Genomic DNA, 27,387 nt, shown 5'->3' with positions numbered 1-27,387 from the left:
TGGCCTGTGCATCACTTAAGTGTGGCAAACACACACACACACGCACACATATATATAAATATATATATAATATATATAAGCATTTTGTCCTTTAGGAGCAGGGCTGGACCCTGATGTAAGTGTTGCGCACGTGTGGACTTTGAGGCTATGTTAGCGTTACATACAGAGGAACAAGCTTGTAGAGGGAGGGGACATCTTTATTCATTGATCAGTAAAACAATTTGCTCAATGAATGAGCAACGTCCTCTACAATAAACATCATCATCATCATCATCATCCAAAGTCTACAATACCAATTTAGCAGCAACATGTTAACATGGGGGAAACAGAGTGGTAACAAAGTAGTATCATTTAGAAAAAAAAGTCACAGTTTTTCTTTCTATCTGTATCATTAAAAAGGATTCGCAAGGAGGATATTTTAAAAAGAGGTTTATGGACGCTACTGTTATTTTTTGTTGAACTATGGCATGTGCTCTATACAGAATACATGGGGAGATTTTAACTATACATTTAAACTCTAATATAAAGCACGTCTGTGTCACCATACAAATTTTTAGGAGATTCGACAAAAATATACAATGTTTTCACTTCACATTTGAAGATTTATAACACCACTAGGTTTTTTTTTTTTTTCTTCTTTTTTTTTTCTCTTTTTTATGGTAAATACAACAGTCCCATTGGTCAAACCAACCAAATCAAGGAGACACAACGTTAGTTATTCTACTCAGTAAGCTATGAGTGATTTTAAATTGGTAAGAGGAATATAAATTAATATATATTAAGAAATTCCAACTGCAACTCCAGGGAAACGAAGGGCTATACCGAGTATAAGTAATGTGATGGTATTTTTGATACAATAAATACACGTGGTTTATAATGTGGTGTGTGTGTGCATGCTGGAAGAGATCATCTGTGTATACTTAGTGGGTAAGGGGTGTGTGTGTGTGTGTGTGTGTGTGTGTGTGTGTGTGTGTGTGTGTGTGTGTGTGTGTGTGTGTGTGTGTGTGTGTGTGTGTGTGTGTGTGTGTGTGTGTGTGTGTGTGTGTGTGTGTGTGAGAATAGGAGCAGCTATGTGTGTTTGTGTGATACACTGTAAGGAAGTAGGAGGAGTGACCTCCACTCTCAGCAAATCCCCCTGCAGTCTCCATAGTGATACTTTATCTCACCTTCACAAAGTCCAGGTGAAATGAGTTACGGCAGTCCAGAAAACCAAGTAAAAGAATGGCACAAAGAAAGACACAAAAAAGTGAAATGTGTCGTCAGGGTGTGTTTGCTTTCCATTCTGGTCTGAGGTGATTTTGCCAAAAACAAACAAACAAACAAATGTAATCAAAAATGTCACAGTACCTAAAATGATGGCAAAAAAAAAGAAAAACCTCTAAAATCTATTTTTTGTCTTTTTTTTCTCCGCTTCATAATAAAAAATAGGTTTGTTCTTTATCTTACAGTAATCCATTATCTCCTTTGAAGGAAAAAAACATTAGTCCAACACTGACAAAAAAGGCAAAACAGGGGACTTCAAACGAGGGGGGTGTGAGGATGTATTTCTTCTTTTTCGTTTTTAGGATGGACATTTTGTGCAGCCACACTTGACGACCTTTTCCACCTCCTGTACAAAAGAGGATCCGTCTGTGCATTGGAAGGTGTATTTCCTGCGTTTGCTGCGGAGAGGGGCGCAGCAGGAGGTCCCGTCCCCACAGCTGCCCCGACACTCTAAACGGGAGACCTTCTCTGTGCTTTGGCACGCTGCGTAGCCCTGCTGCGTCTGATAGTGATCTCGGACCCGTTCCCCCCGACACGCCATCTCTACAGACAGAAAATAAAATGATTGAGCACTTTATTGCATATATAGTATATCAGTCGTGATCGTTTCATGAATTTTTTACTGTGAAATTGAAAGGTAACTCCTAAGTAAATACAGTGTGAAAGCAGAAAAGGGAAGGAGAGAAGCTGCAGGAATATGGCTCTCTTAAAGCTTGAGGTTTATTAGTGACTCAAGGAAGGAAGAAATTTAACACTAGATGAACACTAACATGCATCCCTCACCTGGCGGACCTGAGTGGGGTCCACACCGCTTTCAGTAGCAGCTTGAAGGTTACAGGAAGTTTAAAAACGGAAGTTAGTAAAACAACAACAATAATAGCGCAGGATTAGATCCTCACAGGGTTAGCATTTCAACAGCAAACGAAACAGAAGAATGAAAGCATAACTTAACAACATACTGTGGAAACATTAAAGACATTTTTAACACATGCAAGCACAAGTTCCAGTACAGGTGAGTAGCTTAAAGGGTTAGTTCACCCAAAAATGAAAATTCTGTCAATTACTCACCCTCATCCACACCCATAAGACCTTCGTTCATCTTCAGAACACAAATCAAGATATTTTTGATAAAATCCGATGGCTCAGTGAGGCCTGCATTCCCAGCAAGTTAATTTAGACTTTCAAATGCCCAGAAAGCTACTAAAGACATTTAAAACAGTTCATGTGGCTACAGTGGTTCAGCCTTAATGTTATAAAGTGACAAGAATACTTTTTGTGCACCAAAAAACAAAATAACGACTTTATTCCAAAATATCTAGTGATGGACGATTTCAAAACACTGCAATCCAGTGGTCCGGAGCGTGTATCGAACAATCTTTTGTTTTGAAATCAAACACTGTTTGATTTCAAAACAAAAGATTGTTTGATACACACTCCGAACCACTGATTCGAAACAAAAGATTAGAAATGTCATTACAAAGTCGTTATTCTTGCCACTTCATAACAATAAAATTGAACCACTGTAGTCACATGAAATGTTTTAAATATATATTTAGTACCTTTCTGGGCATTTGAAAGTGTTAATTAACTTGCTGGGAATAAAGGCCTCACTGAGCCATCGGATTTTATCAAAAATATCTTGATTTGTGTTCCAAAGATGAACAAAGGTCTTACGGGTGTGGAATGACATGAGGGTGAGTAATTAATGACAGAATTTTCATTTTTGGGTGAACTAAACCTTTAAATGCACTGTAAAGTGCCATAAATGATTTTAAAAATTCTACAGTCTCTTACGAATTTTCTAATTAAAATTCAATTTGAAATCCAAGTTTAGGGTTTGGCTTAAAGCTAGGGATACACAATATTACAATACTGGCCAAAACCTATAAGCTTATAATTATATCCAAGTCTATCATATAGCCTATTAAATATTATTATCAGCTTATAATATAATATTTTCAGCTAATTATATAGTATATTATGGTCAATAACTGATAAATGGCCAATATTAATATTCTATACTATGTTGTCAAAAATAAAACACTAAAAACTAAAATGGTTGTAGTGATTTTAGCCATAATAATGTATATGTGCAGTATGAAAAATATTAATTTTGAGATTTTCAAAAGCTTAATTCTAACAACGTTATTAGATTAACGTTTTTAAAGATTAATGTTAAGTGAGCAATAGATGATGGCAAAGGTAATCAAAAATTAAAAAGAGGAAACGAAGTAATGAGTGAACTATGTCGCCATCTGCTGGCATCATTACGATTTGTTTTAAATGTTTTGTTGAAATGAGCATGAGCACAACATCGACATCGACCAATACCAATAGATTTAAAAAAATCACAAATAATAACCGATATGGTAGGCCTGCTGATATAGTGTGCATCCCTAGGTAAGGCTTAGGGAAAATACTTTCCCGTTGCTTGATTTAAAAGTTGAAAAAAATTATTTAAAAATCTTTTCCTTGGCTGTATTGGAGAAAATGAAATCACTTTCAATGTTACTTAGTGGACATTTCACTTGGAAACTGCAATAACTTGTAGCTAAGGTAATATTTTTCAAAAACATACTGTATGCAATGTGAAATTTTTCTCATGAGATCAGTTTTCATTTAAAGGTTGTACCTCTGTCACAGCTTTGCCCCGTGTAGCCGCTGTTGCACTCACAGTAGGCTTTTCCCAGCCCAGACACGCGACAGCGCCCGTGTTTACATGCTATGAACTGACAGGGACTCAACTGCTCCTCTTCATCACACAATACACCTGCAAAGCCTGGATGACAGCGACAGCTGTACGAGTATGAGTTTATGGGTAAACAGGAGCCGTGGATACACCTGAGACAGACACACACACACACAAAAATGAGATCCACTTGAATATAATGAAACCAGTATGCGTGTGCGCATTTTTCGGTCTCTTACTTGTTCCCATCACACGGGTTGTTGACCTGCTGGTCACACAGTGGGCCAGTCCATCCCGCCTCACACTCACAGCTGAAGGAGGATTGTCCGGTGGCATGGCACTGCCCATGAGCGCACACACTCCGGTGACAGGGCTGGCAGCCGGGCACCACCCCCTCCTGCAGCAGGAACTGAGTGAGGTCCTGGAGCTGGTCATTAATGTAGAGGTTTCGGATACAGCCGTGGAAACTAGAGCCGTTCCTCCCGGAGCTCTGACGCAATGAGGCCAATCCAGACTGCTGAGGAATTCCTGAGAAAAGAGGAGCTTATTCTTTGATTTTATATGTAATAATTTGATTTGTTTTAATTGTTGTGAACTAATTCTGGGAAGATCCAGAGTTAGAAGCAGTCCTAACCACGTTTCAAAGTGACAGCGGTGTTGTACGTACCACCAAGATAAAAAGGAGAAGGGCTGGGTACTGGGCTGGGAATGTTGGCTGTGTTGATGGATTTGGGGCTTCCTCCATCAATAGAGAGAGACAGAGACTGATCCTTTGCCACCAGCTCCACTACATGAAAACTGCCATCATTTATCGTTTCAACACTAGGGAGAGAGCAGAAGTGAACAGTGAGGGTAATAACCTGCAGACAGAGTTTTATTTAGACTGACATAAACAAGATGAAGGCCTTAAAGGGGTCAGGAATTGAGAAATCAAATTTTCCTTGCTCTTTTGACTTTAAAAGGTCATTGTACTATAAAAATATCCTGTTTCAGAACTCAAAACTTCCTCATTAGTCCAAAAATAGCTTTCATTGAAACCAAGCTCAGAAAACGATTCGTTTTGGATTTCGTCACATTACGTCGTGCAAAAGAAGATCAACGTCTACTTCTAGCCCCACCCCCAGATTGGCGGATGTATTTGCATTTATGGGGTAATGCGTTGGATTATCGGATACAGAACAAAGCACATAGAGAACACTGCTTTTATCATTGTTTTGATCTGAGCTATTCACTGTAATCCCAAATAAAAGCTTCAGTGAGCGAGATCTTCTGTTTTGTCATTAATAAGAAATTACAACACATTTCATTTTATTTAAAACACGACACTGCAAACGACTATTCAGTATATGCATTTTTCACTTTATCGAATAGGATGAACTATGAATAGCCTATAAGAACGAAAGTATGACGAACGATGGTCCATTTATTCATAATTCTGTTTACATGAAACACTGTAAGTCATCCTTTTAACTTTAAGTACTTAAATTTATTTGCCACAACCAAGACTTACAAATCATATGTAATGCGGATAAATGTTTCACATTGTTGGCAAATGTTTCAACTATGTAACGAGGTATTTATCAAAATCAGAAGTTTTCAAAACAATTCCACACATGTAATGGTGAGGATGTTTGAAATTTATTTTAATATGCAATCAGTCATAGCAGTGGGCATTTACTAGTCTTGAATGTGGCATGCCCATCAAAACATTTCGAAAGAGAGGGTCAAAAACAAGACAAGAAAAAAGCCTATTGCTTCTAAATTAGGATGTTTTTTGATGTAAAAATCTTGATAGCATTATGAATGGACCTCAGAGAACATTATACTGTATATATATATATTTTTTAAATGCAGTTCATGACCCCTTTAAATTGATTAGACTTCAGAAAAAAAGATTTACTTCAGAAGAAAGATTTTTTTTCTCATTACTGTTGAGAAAGGAAAGAAAAAAACAAACTTTTTTAGGTTTTGCTTAGACCAGAGGTCTTCAATAGGAGTCTGCGACCCTTTGCCAACTTCTCTTTGATCTCAGCTTTAACTTTGGTTGGAGTTATTTTCATTTTTCACAGAAATTAGACTGAGTATAAAACGGCAGTTGCGATATTGCGGCTTCTTGAACCAGAAAAAAAATCAAGAATAAAGCACACATGTGCTGCTTAATATTTTTGTAGAAACTGTGATACATGTTTTTCAGGATTCACTGGTGAATAGAAAGTTCAAAAGAGCAACATTTATTTGAGAAAAAAAAAAAAAAAAACACTTTTGTAACATTATAAATGTCTATCATTTTTTATAAATTGAATGCATACTTACTGAATAAAAGTAAAATGTCTTTAAAAAATCTGACTGATCTCAAACTTTTGAATGGTATATGGAGTATATGGAGTCTGGATTAAATACAATGTGAATATAATAAAGATGTATTGATAGATAACTGGTCTTGATTTAACATATTGTAAAATGGATAGTTCTAACTCTAAATTGTGCTGTTGTAAAATACGGTATCTAAAATGTATATGTACCTGTAGATGGCAGATGGAGGGAATGATCCAGAGTCATAACTGACTCTCAATCTGCCTCTGTAGAGCTCCACAGCAATGTGCTCATTATCCCCTTTATACAGCAACACTCCATTATCCTCATCTGTGGCGATCTATTATACGCATATAGACCACATGAGTGTGAGTATATGCGTCTTTGATGAAGAATTAACAATCTCTCTCACACTTAAAAACACAAGCAGAATGATCTTTTTATGACTTGTACCTGTAGAGATATATTAGCCTGTTCTGTAATGAGGTTGGAGGGGATCTGCAGAAACGATTCTCTGTTGATGAAGTTGACGCTGACCAGCCTCTCACAGTGCACGCCCTCGTAACCATGGAGACACTGACACACAGGATCTGTGTCCTTGACAACACACTGTGCACCGTTGGCACAGTCGTAGTGGTCACACGGACTTGTTCTCGGCAGGACCATTGGAGGAGAGAACTCGCAGAACAACCCACTGTGCACAAACACACAAAAACACAGTGAGACATGTATTCCACATTGTGATCTCTGATTATCTCTGCCTGGTGACTGTATTGTGTTTGTGTATTCATGCTCACCTGTATCCTTCTGGGCACACACATGTGTAGCCATTCACAGCATCAATACACTGAGCCCCGTTTTTACACTTATTATCTTCACAATCATCAAAATCCACCTCACAGTGCTCCCCGGTGTAACCTGGAGTACACTCACACCTACACACACACACAAAACAACATCACATTTAACATTTAAGCATCTTCATCTTTAACTCCAATAATATCAAGGCTGCAGAATCACATTCAGTTTAAATCAACCATATTTCTGCCAAAATATTATGGTTACAACAGTAAATCCATTGTAAATGTTGGTGATTAGTGGATTGCAAAGCCTTCTAACTTGTTCGTTCAGAGCAAAGTGTTTCTCTTGTTGTAACATTGTTAACGCTGTTGAGAATGTCTGTGCTGTTTCATCAGGCTTTAAACTAGTTTAAATCACTGAGACATTTGTGTTTGATAACAGAATTCTTTGCTGAATTCAATCCTTTCATCAATGTTGAGACGAATTCAAACACTCTGGGCCCTATAATACACCCGACGCAAGGCGCAGCGCAAGTGTGTTTGCTAGTTTGCATCCGGCGCCGTTCGCGTTTTCCTGTTCAGCGCCACGTCCTTAAATTAGTAAATCCATATACGCCAGTTAGTGTGCCCATGGGTGTGCTGGTCTAAAAAAGAGGTGTGTTCAGGCGCATTGCTATTTTAAGGAGCTGAAAATAGACTGCGCCATAGACCAACTCAAACCAGGGGCCTGTACCATGATGGTAGATGAACAAACTCAGGGTTATAGGATTAGTTTCAAGTTGACAAAACCAAACCACTCCAATCCGGCTTTGTTGGTACCATGATGCTGATCATCAACTTTCTCTGTCAACTCAGGCTTTGATCCTGAGTTTGTGAAGTGTGTGCACATGAATCTGTGACATCAGTGGTGAACAGCCAATCACATGCCTTGCAACAGAAATAAACTGTGATTCACTTCTCACGAGAGAGCCAGCGAGATTCAATTCGCTGAAAATTAAGAATTTAAACGCATTTACACTAATGGAAAATACTTATCTTTGAAAGAGGACAAATAAAAGAAATGATCTTTCTCTATCAGTCCAAGTGAAGTTAGTTTATATGGTTAATAATATATAGAGATAGAGACTCAAACATACAAGCTCACATGTAGTCATATTTAAATAGTATATTTACACCTTATTTATATTAGCCTACATATGATCAATATTCATTGAAACTAAGTGCTTAATAACAACTGTTAAACTAAACTTGCATGTGTGTAATGGATTAATAAAAATATAGATCATATACAAATCATATATAAATTATATTATCATTAAAACCAGACAATTTCATCATTAAATATTTGTTTTTACTATATAATGACCTTTAATTTGGAGGAAGAGAAACTGGGGGAATGACTTTATTGCGTTGGGTGTGTCAGTGTCACTTAGCTTACACCTGATTGGTCCAATTTCAGTTTGAGATCTCTAACCCTGAACATAACCTGCCCCGGAGCAGGTTAGCCGTGGAGCGTAAGTTACCATGGCGATGAACACCGCTAAAAGCCAAGTCACTTTCATGGTACCTAAAACCCAAGATTGGTGCAAACTAATCTGAAACTTACCTGGCTAGCCAGCTAATCCAGCTTCATGGTACAGGCCCCTGGTCTAAAGTCTAAAGTCAATGGCGCACTATTTTTTTGTTAGAGCGCGTTGGTAGAAACTGCACCTCTGGGCGCGTCCACAGTGCGCGTTGACTTTGCTTATTACACACAGGGATGCGCATCACACAAACATGCCAAATATTAAAAACAAAAGGATTACAGTGTAAAAGAATATTATTGTGTAGGCTACATAAATATAAAAATGTAATGATGAATAGTCATTGTGTGTATTAGAATTAGGCTACCTATTTTCAATTCAACCTATTACTACTTATAATGATGAACGAAATTGGCTAATTAATTGAACAATCGTGCCAATACACACACATATATATTAACTGACTCATCGCGTGGAGCTATTTGAAAGCCTGCAAGCCCGCTTTAACTTCGCGCACGAGCAGATCGTTTCTTCGCTTGAAAAGCGTTCAGCTTTTCCGCCAACAAATTCCGCCATGTAAATAGCAATCCGCCATGGCGCGAGCGCATCTCACTCTTAAAGGGAATGGGAGATGACACTCTGATTGGTTTATTGAACGTTACGCCCATTACTCATTAAGAGTTTCAAAAATGCGCCCCGGCGCACGGACCGTTTTTCCGTCGTTAAAATAGCAAAAGTGGATTTGGACACGCCCTGAGTGCACCTGCGCTTTACACTTTGCGTTTACATTGTTAAAATAGGGCCCTCTGTCTGAGTAACTACTGAATCAGTGCAGTTTAGCCTCCTGTTTTTCATATTTTCATAGTTTTATAGAAACCAAATGTAGTTACTTTTTACTATGGTAGTGAGAAGCCTTGCAGGGTTTTACCTGTGGTTACCATGGTATATTTTAATAAGATTACCCAGCAAGCAATAGCCGTCATTTCACTGTCTCGGTTAACTATAGACCTGATAGTCCGGCTATGAGTAACCCACTTCTAGCAAAAATAACCTAGAATTTTGGTTACACATTTGTCAAAATAACTTGCCAGATGTATGATATTCCGTCATGTAAGCAAAGTCAACAGTGATTACATGGTTAGACATCTATTACATTTTCACTGACAGCCCAGATTTTGTCTTGTTTTAGCCTAGATGTCAGGGCCTTGTTTGGACAGCTATTAGATGTATATTGAAAGCAAAATTGCTTGCTGGGTAGAGTCCTCAGAATATTTACATTTTACCCTACCGCCTAATGAAAGTAAATTTACATCTGCATCCCAACTCAAGCTCAGTGCTTTACTTTTTTGAATGTGCATTTCCAAGAGACTAAATAAATATATAAATGAGGATCTTTAGCATGAAAATTTTGAAATCCCCATGCCTCAAAGTGAATAGATGTGGACTAAAACCCACAAAACTTACTTTAAATGAAAGTAAGTCAAAAGGCAGAAGCCATACACTTTTAGTAACTTAAGGTCCATCTAACTAGGTTTGGGGGTCTAAAGTTGGGCCTGACATGTCAAAATCTGTTGTAGGTTCAGTGGTGTGATTGAGATCATACTTCTTTTTTTTTTAAATAATATACATACAGTATATGAACAGTGAAATCTATTGTGTTGTGAGATTAGACTTCTCTAATTACTAAAGTTTTAGTTACTCGAACCATTGAAATTGAAATTCTTTTTCATGAATTTACACATACCCTAAAGCGCTACATAAACACATTCATCATCCCTTCATATCGCATCATATCATATTTAAAACACCCCCCTCCAACTCATTTTTATAGTAAACCCAACGGGAGAGCTGTAATGGAATATCAGAACACAAACACAGAGCAGAACCTCAGAGACTCCAGCTGCATTCCACACAGCTCTAGTGTTGTGTTAACATCTGCACCAATGGGCATAAAAACACACAAATGAACTTATGTGGTCTGCTGCTCACACACATATCAGCAGAGAAGGAAACACACACCTGATGGTTTCTAACATGGTGATTGTTTTGGTCTGGTGGAGAGAGGGATGAAATAAAAGACGAGATGAGAGTGAGTGAGAGAAGGGGGAGTCTGGAGGGGAGAGCGTGATGAAACTGAATCCAAAAAGGATTTGGATCCAACAGGCTTAAGTGACTGCAGAAGGGCAGTTTTTATAGGCAACGATTCATATAGGAATCGAAATGTCTGTACAGCACTAATGCACTGGAGTCAGAAGAGTATGCAGTGATATAGTCATGATATGATTGGTCTATAAGAGCTATAATATACAGTATATTATATAAATAGACCGGCACTCAAAGGTTTGGTGCATGCAATACTTTTCATTGTTTTTTTGTTTTGTTTTGTTTAAAGTCTCTTTTGCTCAACCATTTATTTGATCAAAATATTGTGAAATATTACTAAAATTTAAAATAATTGGTTTCCATTTTAATACATTTTTAAATGTTATTTATTCCTGTGATTCTCAAAAACATTTATTATTATTATCATTGTTGATTTTTTGTGGAAGATGTGATACACTACCATTCAAATGTTTTCAAAATTGATAATAATAAATGTTTGCTGAGCAGCAAATCAGCATATTAGAATGATTTCTGAAGGATCATGTGACACTGAAGACTGGAGTAATGATGAAATGAAAATAATGTAATTTATTACTCACTCTCATGCCGTTCCACACCCGTAAGAACTTCGTTCATCTTTGAAACAGAAATTAAATTATAATTAAATTATATTTTTGTTGAAATCCAATGGCTCGGTGAGGCCTGCATAGCCAGCAATGACATTTCCTCTATCAAGATCCATTAATGTACTAAAAACACATTTAAATCAGTTCATGTGAGTACAGTGGTTCAATATTAATATTATAAAGCGACGAGAATATTTTTGGTGCGCCAAAAAAAACAAAATAACGACTTATATAGCGATGGCCGATTTCAAAACTCTGCTTCATGAAGCTTCGGAGCGTTGTACTCACATGAACTGATTTAAATATGTTTTTAGTACCTTGGATCTTGAGAGAGGAAATGTCATTGCTGGCTATGGAGGAATCGGATTTCAACAAAAATATCTTAATTTGCGTTCCGAAGATTAATGAAGGACATACGGATGTGGAAAAACATGAGGGTGAGTAATAAATGACAGAATTTTCATTAAGGGTGACCTAACCCTTTAAATTATTATAATATACTGTTTTTATAGTATTGTTCATCAAATATATGCAGCCTAGATTAGCATAAGAGACTTCTTTCAAAAACATAAAAAAATTGAAAAAAACTTTTGACCAGTAGTGTATATATAAGTTTATGTAAATATTTCACAGACATAACTGTGAACTGTGAAATACACAATTCTGCTTGTAGATAGTCTATTTATCTGGTTTATTTGGTATTAAGGACCTTGAAATTAAAAACTCTTTCTTTAAAAGCAATTCAAGTGTAAATTCTTCGCTAAAAGTGGCCCAGTATCTTTAAAACACAGCTTTGTTTACAAATGGACTGATAATAACCTGAGGACCTGATTTTGCCAGTATGTTTCAGATGATCAAGAATGTGGATTTATTGTTTGAGGCTGAGTCTATAACACAGGTAGTGGGGATTTTAGTGACTTACATGAAGCCCTTAGCCGTCAGAATACATTTCGAGTCGTGCTGACACAGGTTCAGCTCTGAAGCGCAGAAATCCAGCTTATCTTCACACAGCTCCCCTGCACATACACATACTCATTATGAAAATCAGAAAGAGTGGAAGGAATATGAATAATCAAAGTAGTGTGTACTGTAAGAAAACAAAAGTCGCATCCCATTAAACCAGTAGGATTGTGTTTGCGTGTCCAGTGTAGTCTCTGATTAATCATCTTACAGAGGGGAAGATGCTCTAAGATGTCAATACTCTGAACAACAACAATACAATACACCTCTATTGACAGTGAACCAGCAAGGAAAACATCAATGTGTGTGTGTGCATTTCATTCTTTAGCAAGCACAGAGGGCACACTAGCCAGAAACAGAAAAGGAAAGAGACAATGGGAGGATGAAGTGAAAGAGAGTAAACTAACCTTTCTCCACCTCATTATTATTAGCAGCTAGCAGAAAAAGAGAAACAAGTAACGACAGAAAGACAAAGAAATACAGAGGACGTGTTTGACATGTTAGCATGTTAGCTCAAGCGGCACATTTGCATGTTAGCATCAGACAGTTAAACACAAAGCACAGAGGACACAGAGCATTTTGCGTGTGACTGAGCGTGTGTATGTGTGTAAGTTACCTGTGTATTCAGGTGAGCAGAGACAGGTGTAGTTGTTGATACCATCCACACACGTAGAGTTATTCTCACAGTCATTATCTTCACAGTCATCGATATTTATCTCACATTCGTCGCCCTCAAATCCATCTGGACACACGCACCTGAAAATACACACATAACGACTTTTTAATCCTTTTGAAACTTTTAATTCACTCAGACAAACTCTATGAACAGTAGTGATATTCTATAATTGTCTATAATTGTTTCTATACTACTACATTTCTCTCACAGTCCATTGTTCTAGATATTGTGGTGCATAGTTCAGGTCCTTCCTTCAATTTTTTTAACTATTTCTTCACAAAATTTTAAGTATGGGTGCTTAGAAATTATCATCAGATCATCTCTCTTCAACAAGCTGCACAATTTACGGTATCATTCATGCCCAAAGCACAGACAGGATAAGTTTGATATCTAAGTTTAGTTTATTCAAAACCCTTAGTATGAGCAATAAGTACTGCGGGCATGCCAGTAATATGATGCATGCAAGGTTTGAATCAAACTCTACTTACACACATATATATACATGAAACACTTGCCTACACACGTGAAGTAGTCACACAGATGGGTAATGCTCAAACATACAAACACTTATATAATGCTTGTGCAAATGGGAAATGCAGATTGATACATCATCTGCTTCTAACAGGTGCATGTATGTTATAGCCTCTGAGCGATCAAACATACAATAGTTAATCTTCACAACATGCAGACTCCATAATGTCTGGCCCCCCACTCAGAACTATGCCACCATTTGGTCCCCACATACACTTCAAAGACACTTGAGACATTGATTGTTCTCAATACAAGAATCGGACATGCAGCCCATAGAAATGGCATCCTTTCCACTAATTCATTGACAAATTTGCTTAAAGAAATGAACATGCATTTCCCCAGTACATTTTGTGTATTATTACTGTGTGTATATTGTATCATGTTATGTATGCCTGAAATTTGGAACTACTAGATAATGTAGCTCAGCTAGGTGGTGTTTCATTTCAAATTACTCGTTTAATGACTCACACTTGGTGGACATCTTCTCATAGAATGCATTTTATGTTTGTTGTATTTATGAGAGTATAAAAAGACACAAACTACAAGCTTTCTTCCCTCATGCAAATGAGTCCACTTTCAAACAAAGGAATTTTCCAGCTTGAGAATTGCACCTTTCTCATTGGTTAAGCCAAAACTCAAAGGTGTGACTTCTGTAGAAGTTAAAAAGCCCCCACACAGATCGCTCTCGTGCTTCTGGTCTTCTGTTTGTTCCTGTTGATATTATGAATTGCTGTCACATGTGACCCCACCCGGCCCCCGAGCCAGGCTGGCAGGCCTCATCCAATTCAAGCCATGTGCATCTTCCTCGAATACAGGGTCAAATTAACAGTGTAAGTTTGTTGTCATTTCTTCACTCAACACAGAAGCCTGCAGATCTGGATGCTTCTAAGCAGCTAAGGCATTTGCAAGTATCGTAGATTTGAACACTAAAGTTTGAACCCCTTTGTTTAAAAAAGGTGCTTTATAGTGAGAAACTGATGGTTCTTCCAGCTCCTTAAATTACTCTTTTCATAGCTTCATTCCCCTGTTATGCTACGGTTCAAATTCAGTTCCACTCTTTCATTTCCTATGCATGATTTGTATGTCTGTGTGTTTAGTCTCTGTGTTTGTGATTTAGTTAAAACTTGTGTGCACATTCTTGCGAGTTGGTTCTGACCTGCTTATTAACCAATGTCACTGATAACGATTACGATCACAGCTACATGCTAAGAAAGAGTTATTTTTTTCTGTGGCCATGGAAAATATCCTTTTTGAAGAGTTGATAGATGATCAATACTGAGTTAATTGATTGTAATATTAATTCAGCTACATCAAGTTCATTCGATTAACTGATTCAAATATTTATAATTAATTATAACAAGTTATGATTAATTATTCATATTTCCATTTTGAGCTAATTCTCTTCACTCTGTGAAGAGTTTATATGTATGCGTGAATTTCATTTCACTATTTTTAAAAAAGTTTGTGGTCAGTAAAAAAATGGAACGAAATTTTTACTTTTATTCAGTAAGGATACATTAAATTGATCAAAAGTCTAAGTAAAGATTTTTTATATTGTTACAAAAAATCTATTTCATATAATAAATGCTGTTCTTAAGACCTTTTTATTCATCAAATAATGCTGAAAAAATGTATTGAAGCTTTGTCTATAATACAGGTTGTGAGGGGAATCCATGGTTTTCACAAAAAATTAACCAGCACAACTGTCTTCAAAAACATTAAAAATCTTACAACCCCAAAATTTTGAATGGTGTCTGCATTTCACATGTGTAACGTGTAAGCATTTGTTTGAGCATTCAGCACTATGCACGCAAGTGTATGTATGCATGAGTTAAAGGTGCCCTACAATTTAAAATTGAATTTACCTTGGCACAGTTGAATAACAAGAGTTCAGTAAATGGAAATGACATACAGTGAGTCTCAAACTCCATTGTTTCCTCTTTCTTATATAAATCTCATTTGTTTAAAAGACCTCTGAAGAACAGGCGAATCTCAACATAACACTGACTGTTACGTAACAGTCGGGATCATTAACATGTATAACCCCAATATTTGCATATGCCAGCTCATGTTCAAGGCATTACACAAGGGAAGCCAGTATTAACGTCTGGATCTGTGCACAGCAGAATCATCAGACTAGGTAAGCAAGCAAGGACAACAGCGAAAAATGGCAGATGGAGCAATAATAACTGACATGATCCATGATTACATTATATTTTTAGTGATATTTGTAAATTGTCTTTCTAAATGTTTCATTAGCATGTTGCTAATGTACTGTTAAATGTGGTTAAAGTTACCATCGTTTCTTACTGTATTCACAGAGACAAGAGGTGTCGCTATTTTCATTTTTAAACACTTTCAGTCTGTATAATGCATAAACACAACTTCATTCTTTATAAATCTCTCCAACAGTGTGTAATGTACTTGTGTATGTAATGTTCTACGGCACCTTTAAGATTGATTTAAACCCTATACAGCACCTCATTCAGTTAAGCTGGCTTGAATTCATATAATCAACAGGAGAACCACTAATGAAACCGGTTAAATCTTACATTTATGATTTATGATGCGTCACACTGAAGAGAATACATTTATCAGTTATTCACATACATTATCAAGTTCCATATTCATGAATATTTGAAAGCACTACAGAGCCGCAGTGTTTTCGCTCTTTGACCTATGAATGGCTTACTTATGGTTGTCTCTGCACATTAAACTGGGATAGAAGAAAGTATTTTATGCAGCGGCCGTGTGTGTCTGTGAGTGTATTACATTACATTAACTAATCAAAATGTAAAGCAGAAGTTCTCAAATTAAACTCTTCTTATTCACCAATACAAAGGATTTATTAGCATTGATCAGTGTATGACTACATCTGAACCTGAGCTCACCACACACACACACACGTCTCTGCTGTGTGTGTCCACAGAAAGGCCCTTGATTGGCTGATTAAGTGCATGAGTGAGCTCAGATCACTTTCAGACACTTCAGTCTGATTAAGACAGATTAGACACACTCTGTCCATAAAGTATATTCATTACCGGAGCAGCAGGGACACACACACACGCACACACATCTGATCATTTACTTAATGTACTAAATGAAAGCCACATTCAACAGGGCCTGAATACAATAAAGAATATCTCTATCCGTCTCATACACATATCAGTTGTAATTTCAAACAGTTCAGCATTTTGATGATGAGAATGATCAAGGTCTGTCTCACCAGTGAGTGTTCTCCTCTCCATCCTTTAGATGACAGGTTCCTCCATTCTGACAGGGGTTACTGATGCACGCATGAATCGGTTCCTCGCAGTCTTGACCCTATATGAATATGCATATTGCATTACATACAAATGTAATGTCCATCCATGCATGCATCTCAGCAACACATTTCAGATGTTCTCAATGTTTAGATGAACAATTTTGTATTATAATCTTAACCATCCACAGAATGCAAGAGAACGCCTATGCAAAAGTAATATTTTGCTCCCTATATGACTTTGATCCTTCCTTCAATGTAAGGTTTCATATATATATATATATATATATATATATATATATATATATATATATATATATATATATATATATATATATATATATATATATATTTTTTTTTTTTTAATTTAGTTGCCATTTATATGCCTGCCAGGTGAAAAGTCTGCTGTCTTAGAAATGTAATAGCATCTTTTCTCAAACAAACCACACAATTTTGTCCATTGTAGCACAAAGACGAGTTGCATGTACAAAGTTTAATACCTTGGCAAGACCTTAAATGAGATATTCTTGTGTGTAAATACCTTAAAACCATACGGACAGGTGCATCGGTAAAAATCAACGGGATGGTTACTGCAGGTTCCATCATTCTTGCATGGATTGGATAAACAAGGATTACATTTAGCCAAAATGCTCACATCCACTGGACCTATGTAAAATACAGAGAGAAAAAGAAATTACACAGCATGTTATAAACACAAACAAAGATACAACAAAAACACAACCACAGACTTACAAACACAGATAGGATTGAGCAGGTAAAGCGTCACAAAATTGGCTCACAAACTAAAACAGGTAGGCTGGGTGGCAGATACAGGGGGCTGGGTCAGGGCTCTGATTGGCTTCCTTACCTGGCACAGGAAAACCACAAGTCCCCAGCACCTCTAAAAATGTACCAATCAAATCACATTACTTACAACATTAACATCTGAGCATATAAGCTAGAGTTAGTACTAATGCCCTCTCCGTGACAGGATGAGTGTTTCCAAAGTGCACGGGTGGGTTTACCTGTGCATGTGAATTTCTTGGAGGGTGTAGTCAGCAGTAGTTTGTCTGTCATCTCTCCAGGACCGGCACAGCGTGCGATTCCAGGCTCCTTGTAGCCACTCTTTACCCAGTCAGAGAGCCACTGCATGTGACAATCACAGTACAGAGGGTTTGCTCCCAGAGCCCTGCAGGAAACACACACAATATATTACAAACATTCTCCAAAAAATGGATGATAAAATAATCAGTGATACAAAAATAAAATGAAACATGATATGAAGTAGCGTACAGTCACTAATTTTTCTAAAGCAACACCTTAAAACGTCTCGGTTACGTATGTAACCCTCGTTCCCTGAAGGAGGGAACGGAGACGTACGTCAGTAGTGACCGACGAATCGGGATATGGCTTAGAGAGCCCTATCATCTTCGTGTAAACTAAAACAAGCCAATGGAATTGGCGTGCGATATTTGCATAATGCGCACCGCCCCCGTCAGGTGTATATAAATAGGAAGCAGATGCAATCGCACTCTGTTTTTCGCTGAGGAGACAACTGGTGTCCGCGCTACAGCGAGGGTACAGAAACTGTGGCGACGGGACGTACGTCTCCGTTCCCTCCTTCAGGGAACGAGGGTTACATACGTAACCGAGACGTTCCCTTTCAGTCGGTCACGTTCGACGTACGTCAGTAGTGACCGACGAATTGGGATCCCAACTAAAGCGCCACAGTTACGAAACCCCTTCCAGTGCCCAGCGCAAGCTCAGCCGCCCATAGCACCGGCTGGCGGTGAAGGGGGCGAGCTTACACCGAGAGAGTCTACTGCTGTCTAACCACTACCCACTAAGTAAACTAGACACACTGGGAAAGCGAACCCGTAAGGGACGCTGCGGAGACCACTACCTACCCAATGGGGGAGGAGTTTACGTGGGAATACACACATGGACTGGCCCGGGGGGGCAGTATGCATATGGAGTCCCTGGGATGGCTCCACCTGGTTAGGGGGAGACTCATCTGACAGGTGACAGCAGAGCTGGCTCTGCTAAGGGAAAGACACGGACTCGGCCCGTAGGGAGTTTTAAACCGTGGAAAATACACATATGGGACCGCTCACGTAGAGGGGTCACGACATATGGGCCCCAGCCAACAGACAGCGTCAGCGACGGATGTAGGCCTGGCATCAGACACTCCGCAATGTCCGAGCCGAAGGGGGAGGCGGAGGAACTCGACAGGGTTCGCCAAGCGGGGAACGCGACTGGTGTGAAAGTATGCACGTATCCGGCCAGTGGCGGGAATGGCATTGCAAGCCGACACTTAGAGTGGGTACAACACGTCTACCGACTAGTGGATGCAAGTACACGCGAGGATACCGGCTCTACACGTAGGCTATAAAACCTAGCGAACGTGTTAGGTGTCGCCCAGCCCGCAGCTCTACAGATATCTGTCAGCGAGGCGCCATGAGCCAGCGCCCAGGAAGAGGCCACCCCTCTGGTGGAGTGGGCTCTCAACCAGAGCGGGCAAGGCACGCCCTGGGATTTGTACGCCAAGGCGATGGCATCCACTATCCAGTGGGCCATCCTCTGCTTGGAGACAGCCTTTCCCTTCTGCTGGCCTCCGTAACAGATGAAGAGCTGATCTGAGGTCCTGAAGCTTCGCGTTCTGTCCACGTAAACGCGCAGAGCGCGGACGGGACAGAGCAAAGCTAGGGCTGGGTCTGCCTCCTCCGAGGGCAGCGCTTGCAGGTTCACTACCTGATCTCTGAAGGGAGTGGTAGGAACCTTGGGCACGTATCCAGGCCGGGGTCTCAGGATGACGTGAGAAGCACCGGGCCCGAATTCTAGGCACGTTTCGTCGACCGAAAATGCATGCAGATCCCCTACCCTCTTCAGGGAAGCCAATGCAACCAGAAGAACCGTCTTAAGAGACATTAGTTTCAGGTCGACTGATTGCAAAGGTTCGAAGGGATGACCCCGGAGAGCTGTGAGAACCAGGGTCAAATCCCAAGAGGGTACGGAGGAAGGGCGAGGAGGATTCAGTCTCATGGCCCCCCTCAGGAATCTGACGATCAGATCGTGTTTCCCCAGGGACTTACCCTCAACTGCATGGTGATGTGCGGCAATGGCGGCAACATACACCTTGAGGGTGGAGGGAGACAGCCTTCGCTCCAACCCATCTTGCAGAAAGGAAAGCACGGATCCGACCGAACATGATCGGGGGTCCTCTCGGCGAGAGGCGCACCATTCGACGAACAGGTTCCACTTCAGCGCGTAGAGATTCCTAGTGGAAGGAGCTCTAGCGGAAGTGATGGTGTCTACGACCGCTTGCGGGAGATCACTCAGAACCTCCGCATCCCGTCCAGGGACCACACGTGGAGGTTCCACAGATCGGGACGCGGGTGCCACAGGGTGCCCCGTCTCTGAGTCAGGGGGTCCTTCCTCAGAGGAATCGGCCAGGGAGGTGCTGTCACGAGGAGAATGAGGTCTGAGAATCAGGTCCGAGTGGGCCAGTACGGAGCCACTAACAGAACCTGCTCCCCGTCCTCCCTGACCTTGCACATGAGTTGTGCGAGAAGGCTCACTGGGGGAAACGCATGTTTGCGCAGACCCGGGGGCCAGCTGTGTGCCAGGGCATCCGTGCCGAGCGTGCCGCCGGTCAGGGAATAAAATCACTGGCGGAGGGCAGTTTCCGGGGAGGCAAGACCTGGGCCTCGCCGAAACGCTGCCAAATCAGCTGGACCGCCTGGGGGTGGAGCCGCCACTCGCCCGCAAGTAGATGCTGCCGTGACAGCTCGTCGGCTGCACGGTTGAGCACACCTGAGACACGAGTGGCCCGAAGGGACCTCAGATCCTTCTGACTCCACAACAAGAGATGGCGGGCGAGTTGCAACATGCGACGGAAGCGTAGACCACCTTGACGGTAGGTGTACGCAACGGCCGCAGTGCTTAGTGAGCGGACTAGAACGTGCTTGCCTGACAACAGCTCCTTGAAGCGGGCCAGCGCAAGACGAACCGCTAGCAACTCGAGGCAATTGGTATGCCAATGCAGCTGAGGCCCCATCCAAAGACCTGTCACTGCATGCCCGTTGTACGTGGCCCCCCATCCCGTGGCAGAGACATCTGTGGAGACCACAGCGTGCCTGGACACTCGTTCGAGGGGTACTCCGGCCCACAGGAACGAAGGGTCCAACCACCGGACAAGGGTGCGACGGCAGCTCGGTGTCACGGGGACACGGAGCGTGCCGCACTGCCACGCCCATCTCGGGACCCGGCCGCGGAGCCAGTGTTGAAGCGGTCTCATATGAAGCAATCCGAGCGGCGTTACCGCGGCTGCAGATGCCATATGCCCCAGGAGCCTCTGAAAATCTTTCAGTGGAGCCGCTGTCCTGCACTTGAGCGAGCTCAGGCAGTTCAACACCGACTGGACGCGCACCTCGGTGAGACGCGCAGTCCGTGCGACCGAGTCTAGCTCGAGACCGAAACAAGAGATCCTCTACCCGGGGGCGAGTTTGCTCTTGTCCCAGTTGACCTGAAGACCCAACCGGTTGGGAGCTACAACCATGTCGGGTAGGACTTTGTACTGACATGCCCGACCCTCGAACGCAGACCGACCTAGGAAGGGTCTGTGTCGAGGCAGAATCGAGACATGAAAGTATGCGTCCTTCAGGTCTATTGCTGCAAACCAATCCTGGGGACGGTCCAGGATTGGCCGTAGCCCACCGCCCTTTTACGGTACAATGAAGTAGGGGCTGTAAAACCCCGACTTCATATCGGCTGGAGGGACCGGCTTGATTGTACCCTTCGCCAGGAGGACAGCAATCTCCACCCGGAGAACAGGAGCACTGTCCAACGACACCGGAGTGAAGTGGACAGCCCTGCAGACCGGGGGACGCCGGGCGAACTGAATCGCATAGCCGAGTCTGATAGTACGAATGAGCCAACTGGACAGGCTGGGGAGCGTGCTCCACGCTTCCAGACACTGAGCCAGCAGGACCAAAGGCACCACAGACGCACCGGGGGTGGGGCAGCAAGGCAGAGAGGGACCCGACCCGGACGGCTTGGGGGCGGCCCGGAGTGGGGTCAGACTCTGCGAGGCAGCAGTGTGCATGGGAGACAGCGCACGGGACGCGGTCTGCACCATCACACTGCCACCTGCTGGCGAATGGGGAGGGAGCTGTCAGCGGCGAGGCGGAGCCTGGCACACTGACAGACACCCCTTGTTGTGACCTGGAGTTTGAGGAAACTGCTCTTTTTGTGAAAAAGTGGGTACCGCTGGACTCCAGAGAGCCAGCGGCGGTAGACAGACAAACACAAATTCCCCCCGGCCCTCCTCCGGGGGTGGGAGAGATGGTGGAAAACTCTCCCGAAGAGCAAGATCCTTCCCCTCCAGGTTGCCCGTCTCAGTGCCGTGTTTTGCTCTTACGCTTACCACCGGGCTTAGCGGAGACGGGCTGGGCACCACGCCCGCGACCGGCACCCTGCTGTCTGGCTGGTGTAGGCTGCTGCTTTGCCGTCTTAGCAGGGGCGGAGGACGATGCAGGCGGGCGCCCTCGGCGACGAGCGGGCTGAGGCTGAGCCACGGGCGGCTGGGTGGAGGCAGCAGCGGACCGCCGTGGCATGACGTGACTGATAGCCTCAGCCTACTTCTGTGCAGCGGAGAACTGATGGGCGAAGCTCTCTACCGCGTCGCCGAATAGGCCGACCGGGGACACGGGGGAATTTAGGAACCTCTGCTTGTCGGCATCCCGCATGTCCGCCAGGGTCAGCCAGAGATGGCGTTGCTGGACTACCAAGGTAGACATCGCATGACCAACAGCGCGTGCTGTCACCTTCGTTGCCCGGAGGGCGAGGTCGGTGGCAGCGCGCAGCTCCCCCAGCAGCTGTTGGTCAGGACCTTCCTGGGGCATTTCCGACAGCGCTTTTGCCTGGTAGACCTGCAAAAGCGCCATCGCATGCAGGGCAGAGGCAGCCTGCCCACAGGAACTGTAAGCTTTCTCAGTCAGACCGGCTGAGAATTTACAGGCCCGGGACATCGCAACAGACCGCTCGACTGGCGGGATCCTCGCGTACCCCCTGGCTGCCCCGCCGTCCAGGGAGGTGAAGGCGGACGGGGGGCCAGGCCTTGAACGAACACTATACGGTGTCTGCCAAGACCTGGTCACCTCATCGTGCACCTCCGGGAAGAAAGGCATTGGGGCGGGACGCTGGGGCTGACCAGCGCGACCCGCCCCCAAATACCAATCATCCAGCCGCGATGGGCCGGGACAGGGTGGAGGGTTCCACTCGAGCCCGACACACAAGGCGGCCTGGGAGAGCACAGCCGAGAGTTCGGGATCCGATTCGGGCAACGCTGCCGTCCCGGAGGGCGGCAGCGCATCCGGATCTTCCTCCCCCGAACACTCAAACTCGCCTTCCGACGCAGCGATCGACATCTGATCCTCCGCCGGCGCACAAAAGGTAACGGCTGGACAGTCCGAAGAGGGCCCAGCGGAAACCAACGGCGGCAGGATGGGTTGCGGTGCTGATGAGGGGGCAGGGGCCTGCGGAGCGTTTCCGCTCGACGGGGGAGCCCTGACCGTTATCCTCAGGTCGCCCTCCCTATACAGCGCCGTACCGTCATTCCGGTTCCCGGGGCCGGAAAAAAACGGTCGTACGCGGCATAGGAGAGGGGACTCCCGCTTCCTGAGACTTCAGGAAGGAGAGCCTCGACCTCAGCACCGCGATGGTCATGTTCCCGCAATGGGAACATGAACCATCCACAAACGCTGCTTCAGCGTGCTGAACGCCCAAACACGAGATGCAGCGATTGTGCCCATCAGCAGGGACCAGGGAACGACCGCACCCAGTAACGCACAGGCGAAATGACATACTGTCAGGGTTCGTCTGTAAAGCTCTTTTAGAAGGGGAAGTCAACTCACTCGTGCTGAAGCACCCAGGGAGCGACGCGATGTGTCAGGTACACCACTCCCTGACACACCGAGGAACCGGCCCAAATCGCTACCTCACACACACTCTTTGTGTTGCTGTGAAAACAGCAGTTTAGAGCTTATAGCTCGGCTCCTCAGACACTCGCGACCTCGCTGCACGTACCCTCTTCACCAGCACCAAAGCTCCCTGCAGATCCTCTTCTGAGGCAGTGTTTTAGTAAAAAAAACACACGAAGAAAGGAGTCTTCTAAATAGGACACCAGTGAATGGCTCCGGAGCGAAAGACAGAGTGCGATTGCATCTGCTTCCTATTTATATACACCTGACGGGGGCGGTGCGCATTATGCAAATATCGCACGCCAATTCCATTGGCTTGTTTTAGATTACACGAAGATGATAGGGCTCTCTAAGCGATATCCCGATTCGTCGGTCACTACTGACGTACGTCGAACGTGACCGACTGAAAGGGAACAGAGACATTAGCAGATAAAGTTTCATAGGGAACTGTCACGCTTCAGATCATCGAGTTCTAACAGAGCGTGAGTTTGATGGGGGGTAGTTCCTCCATGTTGCTCTGATTGGCTGCCATTGTGATAATCCCCACCTATCACATTTCCCAGTCCACAAATAAGCCTAAATGTGTCAAACCTGTGGAAATCATGGAGTTTACAACTCACGCACCTGAAACGTCACTACTTTTGGTTACTTCATGACACACAAAATGCTCTCTGAGGGAGCAAGCTGTTTTAGAGCTAGTATTTTGATATAAACATGTAAAAATATTATGATATTAGCTACTTGACAGTCTCTTGTGTAAGGTAATGTGTAGATTTGTTCTTCTCGGCTGTCAGTCATAATTACACTTGTGAAATTGATCCATGGGAATTATAAAAAAAAGGGTCATCGTGGGAGACCAAGAACTCAACCAATCTGTGGCTGCAGTGCCCCAAGTTCAGACAAAGAAAGTGTTTCAGTGTGTCTGTGTGAGAGTAAAAGAAAGAACCAAAGTACATCCAGCTGTCAAAACCTATTTGGTACACTCATAAGTGCTTGTGTGTGTGTGTGTGTGTGTGTGTGTGTGTGTGTGTGTGTGTGTGTGTGTGTGTGTGTGTGTGTGTGTGTGTGTGTGTGTGTGTGTGTGTGTGTGTGTGTGTGTGTGTGTGTGTGTGTGTGTGTGTGTGTATGTGTGTGTTCATTCTGAGGTACTTACAGGTGGGAGAGTGAGGACAGATCTTTGAAAGCTCCATCTGGGATCACAGCAATATCATTACCATGAAGAGACCTGCAGAGAGAATAGAGAAATGAAGCCATCCAAGAAAGTCCAAAACACATAAATCAAAGTCTAATAGCAAACACACACACACAGACACACGCACACATCAATAAGGTACTCACAACAGGCGCAGAGATTTGAGTCCGTCGAAAGCTTTTACAGGAATACACCTCAGTCTGTTGTAGCTTAAAATTCTGGGATGAAACAAAAAATATTACAATACTCGCAAAAACATATATTTACACAGAAGCGTCAAGCCATACAAACTCAATAAAAAAATAAATAAGGCAAGTTGTTTTTGCAACTTCCAAAAGAAATTTCCCAAAAAAAAAAAAAAAATAAAGATAAAAAAGATAATTAAATTATTATCTTTAATAATAAGTTAAGTAAAAGTGTCTAAAATGGTATGGCTAAAAATCACTCATTCATGTGTCTAAATTTAAACCAAATCAGCTTTTCGAATGAACCAGGACCAATGTTGGGGTAAGATACTCTTAAAAGTAATGCATTACAATATTGCGTTACTCCCTAAAAAAGTAATGGTAACACTTTATTTTAGGGTCTTTTAACTATTTGCTTATTAGAATGCATACTAGAATATTGGCTGTTTATTAGTACTTATTAAGCAAATATTATTTTACATTACCTTATTCTACATTATTAATATCTACCCAACACCTAAACTTAACAACTACCTTACTAACTATTAATGAGCAGTAAATTAGTAATTTATTGAGGGAAAAGTCAAAATTAACAGTGAATATGTATTCCTTATACTAAAGTGTTACTAAAGTAACTAATAACGTTATTTAGTTACTTTTTATGGAAAGTAATGTGTTATGTTACTTTTGTTTTACCTTTTCTCATCTGGGCTGTTTGTTGCTGTTTGTTTGTTTGTTTGTTTTTATAACAACAAAAAAGTTGTATTTTTGTCAAATGTTAAGGCCCTCTCACACCAAAAGTGAAAAGAATAATCATCAGACTGAAGAAAATGCAAATTCACACCTGTACAGTAGAGGGCAAATAAGCCTTTCAGCTGTGCTGCCAGGAGAAGTAAATGAGTGAATGTATGCTCACATTTAGTTTAGAACTAGTCTGGAATACCCTTAATATTCACGCAGCGTGCACAACGCCTCTGCATTACTCCTGATTTCTCTCAACAAATCAATCAATAAATGGGAAAACAAAGTAACTTGCGTTACTTATTTGAAAAAGTAACTCAAATATTTTGTTGCAAATTTAAAAGTAATGCGTTACTTTAGTAGTTACTTAAAAAAAGTAATCTGATTACATAACTCATGTCACTTGTAATGCTTTACCCCCAACACTGACCAGGACTACCACTTTTGCCCCCTCAAAAAAAGGCGCATGACGCCACTGTATTTACACAAACTGCATAAGTGCACATATAATTTCAAGAACTATAAAATTGGTAAAAATCATACACGCACAATGCACAGCTACAAACATACACAACCACACTAGTGTTTGCACAAGAAACACACAGACATACTAACTGAAGCCATAAATCATGTTGACACTCACAGGGTGAGAAGCTCGGACATGTTACTGAAGCTGTGGTTGGACAATGTGCTGATCTGGTTATTACTCAAATCACTGCAAGAAAACACACATTCACACACGCACACACACACACACACACACACACACGCAAACAAAGGCAGAGTGTTATGAGCCACAAGAAAATCGGACACTTAAAGCCAACATTTATGGTACATAGCAATAACAAAATGTTGCACAGCATTAAAAAGAAAAAAATTCTTAATATTTAAGATAAATTCATTTTGTAATTCACATGAGCTGTTTTTATACTGCATTACAGTAACTCCATCAAAGCCAAACTAGTATTACTGCAACTAAAAATAAAGTAAAAATAAATAAATAAAATGATAAACTGATGAAGGGATGTATTTAAAATATTTCAAAAATTGACCCAAATTGCATATTACATTTCACATTATACGGTTCAATGCATGGCAAAAGACAATGCACACGTGAACTTCCATGTTAGGACAATCAGACAGCTGAACTTATCAGTGCAGTGACCTTTAAAACTGCAAACAGCAAACACAAAGCATGTACAATTGTTATGTGTTAGGCTTCAAGTCATAATACAATAAACAGAAACATTCAACAGCCTTGATGCATCGCCTCACTCAAATGGACTTTTCTGTTCAGGTGTGATTTATAAAACTATTTAATTTGCATTTATGAAAATAATACAATATGTTAAAATATAATAGACCTACAAAAAACATTTTCAGTCTTATAAATTATTTAAAACAATATTTCAAAGTCTTTGATCTTTTTTATGTGCATAAAATAACTAATTTAGACTGCGGAAATGAGCAATCACTCATACTTAGTCATATTTAATTGATGGATTTGCATATGTGTGTGTGTAATGATGGTTGTTCAATAGTG

The 27,387-nt window shown here is 41.8% G+C and overlaps 1 protein-coding gene across 6 annotated transcripts in view; it reads right to left on the bottom strand.

The window, feature by feature from the left end:
* Positions 1-931: 931 nt before the first annotated feature.
* The window catches only part of slit2 (slit homolog 2 (Drosophila)), a 119,610-nt gene continuing 93,154 nt past the window's right edge, over positions 932-27,387 (bottom strand). For 2 of the 6 annotated variants that reach the window (XM_067404021.1, XM_067404022.1), the window contains 16 exons: positions 26,488-26,559; positions 25,065-25,136; positions 24,880-24,951; positions 17,772-17,935; positions 17,615-17,647; positions 17,288-17,412; positions 16,711-16,808; positions 12,894-13,033; positions 12,240-12,333; positions 7,063-7,200; positions 6,719-6,959; positions 6,475-6,605; positions 4,620-4,774; positions 4,192-4,480; positions 3,896-4,104; positions 932-1,806 (listed from right to left, as the gene is read on the bottom strand). In XM_067404021.1, coding sequence (XP_067260122.1) covers positions 1,562-1,806; positions 3,896-4,104; positions 4,192-4,480; positions 4,620-4,774; positions 6,475-6,605; positions 6,719-6,959; positions 7,063-7,200; positions 12,240-12,333; positions 12,894-13,033; positions 16,711-16,808; positions 17,288-17,412; positions 17,615-17,647; positions 17,772-17,935; positions 24,880-24,951; positions 25,065-25,136; positions 26,488-26,559 — 2,278 coding nt within the window. In that variant the 3' untranslated portion in view covers positions 932-1,561. Of the gene's footprint in view, positions 1,807-2,046; positions 2,088-3,895; positions 4,105-4,191; positions 4,481-4,619; positions 4,775-6,474; positions 6,606-6,718; positions 6,960-7,062; positions 7,201-12,239; positions 12,334-12,893; positions 13,034-16,710; positions 16,809-17,287; positions 17,413-17,614; positions 17,648-17,771; positions 17,936-24,879; positions 24,952-25,064; positions 25,137-26,487; positions 26,560-27,387 lie in introns of all 6 variants that reach the window. The other 4 variants (XM_067404023.1, XM_067404024.1, XM_067404027.1 and 1 more) reach the window with 3 other exon arrangements.

Source organism: Chanodichthys erythropterus, chromosome 12 (assembly GCF_024489055.1).
Source record: "Chanodichthys erythropterus isolate Z2021 chromosome 12, ASM2448905v1, whole genome shotgun sequence".
NCBI classification, from domain to species: domain Eukaryota; kingdom Metazoa; phylum Chordata; class Actinopteri; order Cypriniformes; family Xenocyprididae; genus Chanodichthys; species Chanodichthys erythropterus.
Note: the sequence above shows the minus strand (reverse complement) of the source record. Positions and strands in the feature narration are given on the sequence as shown.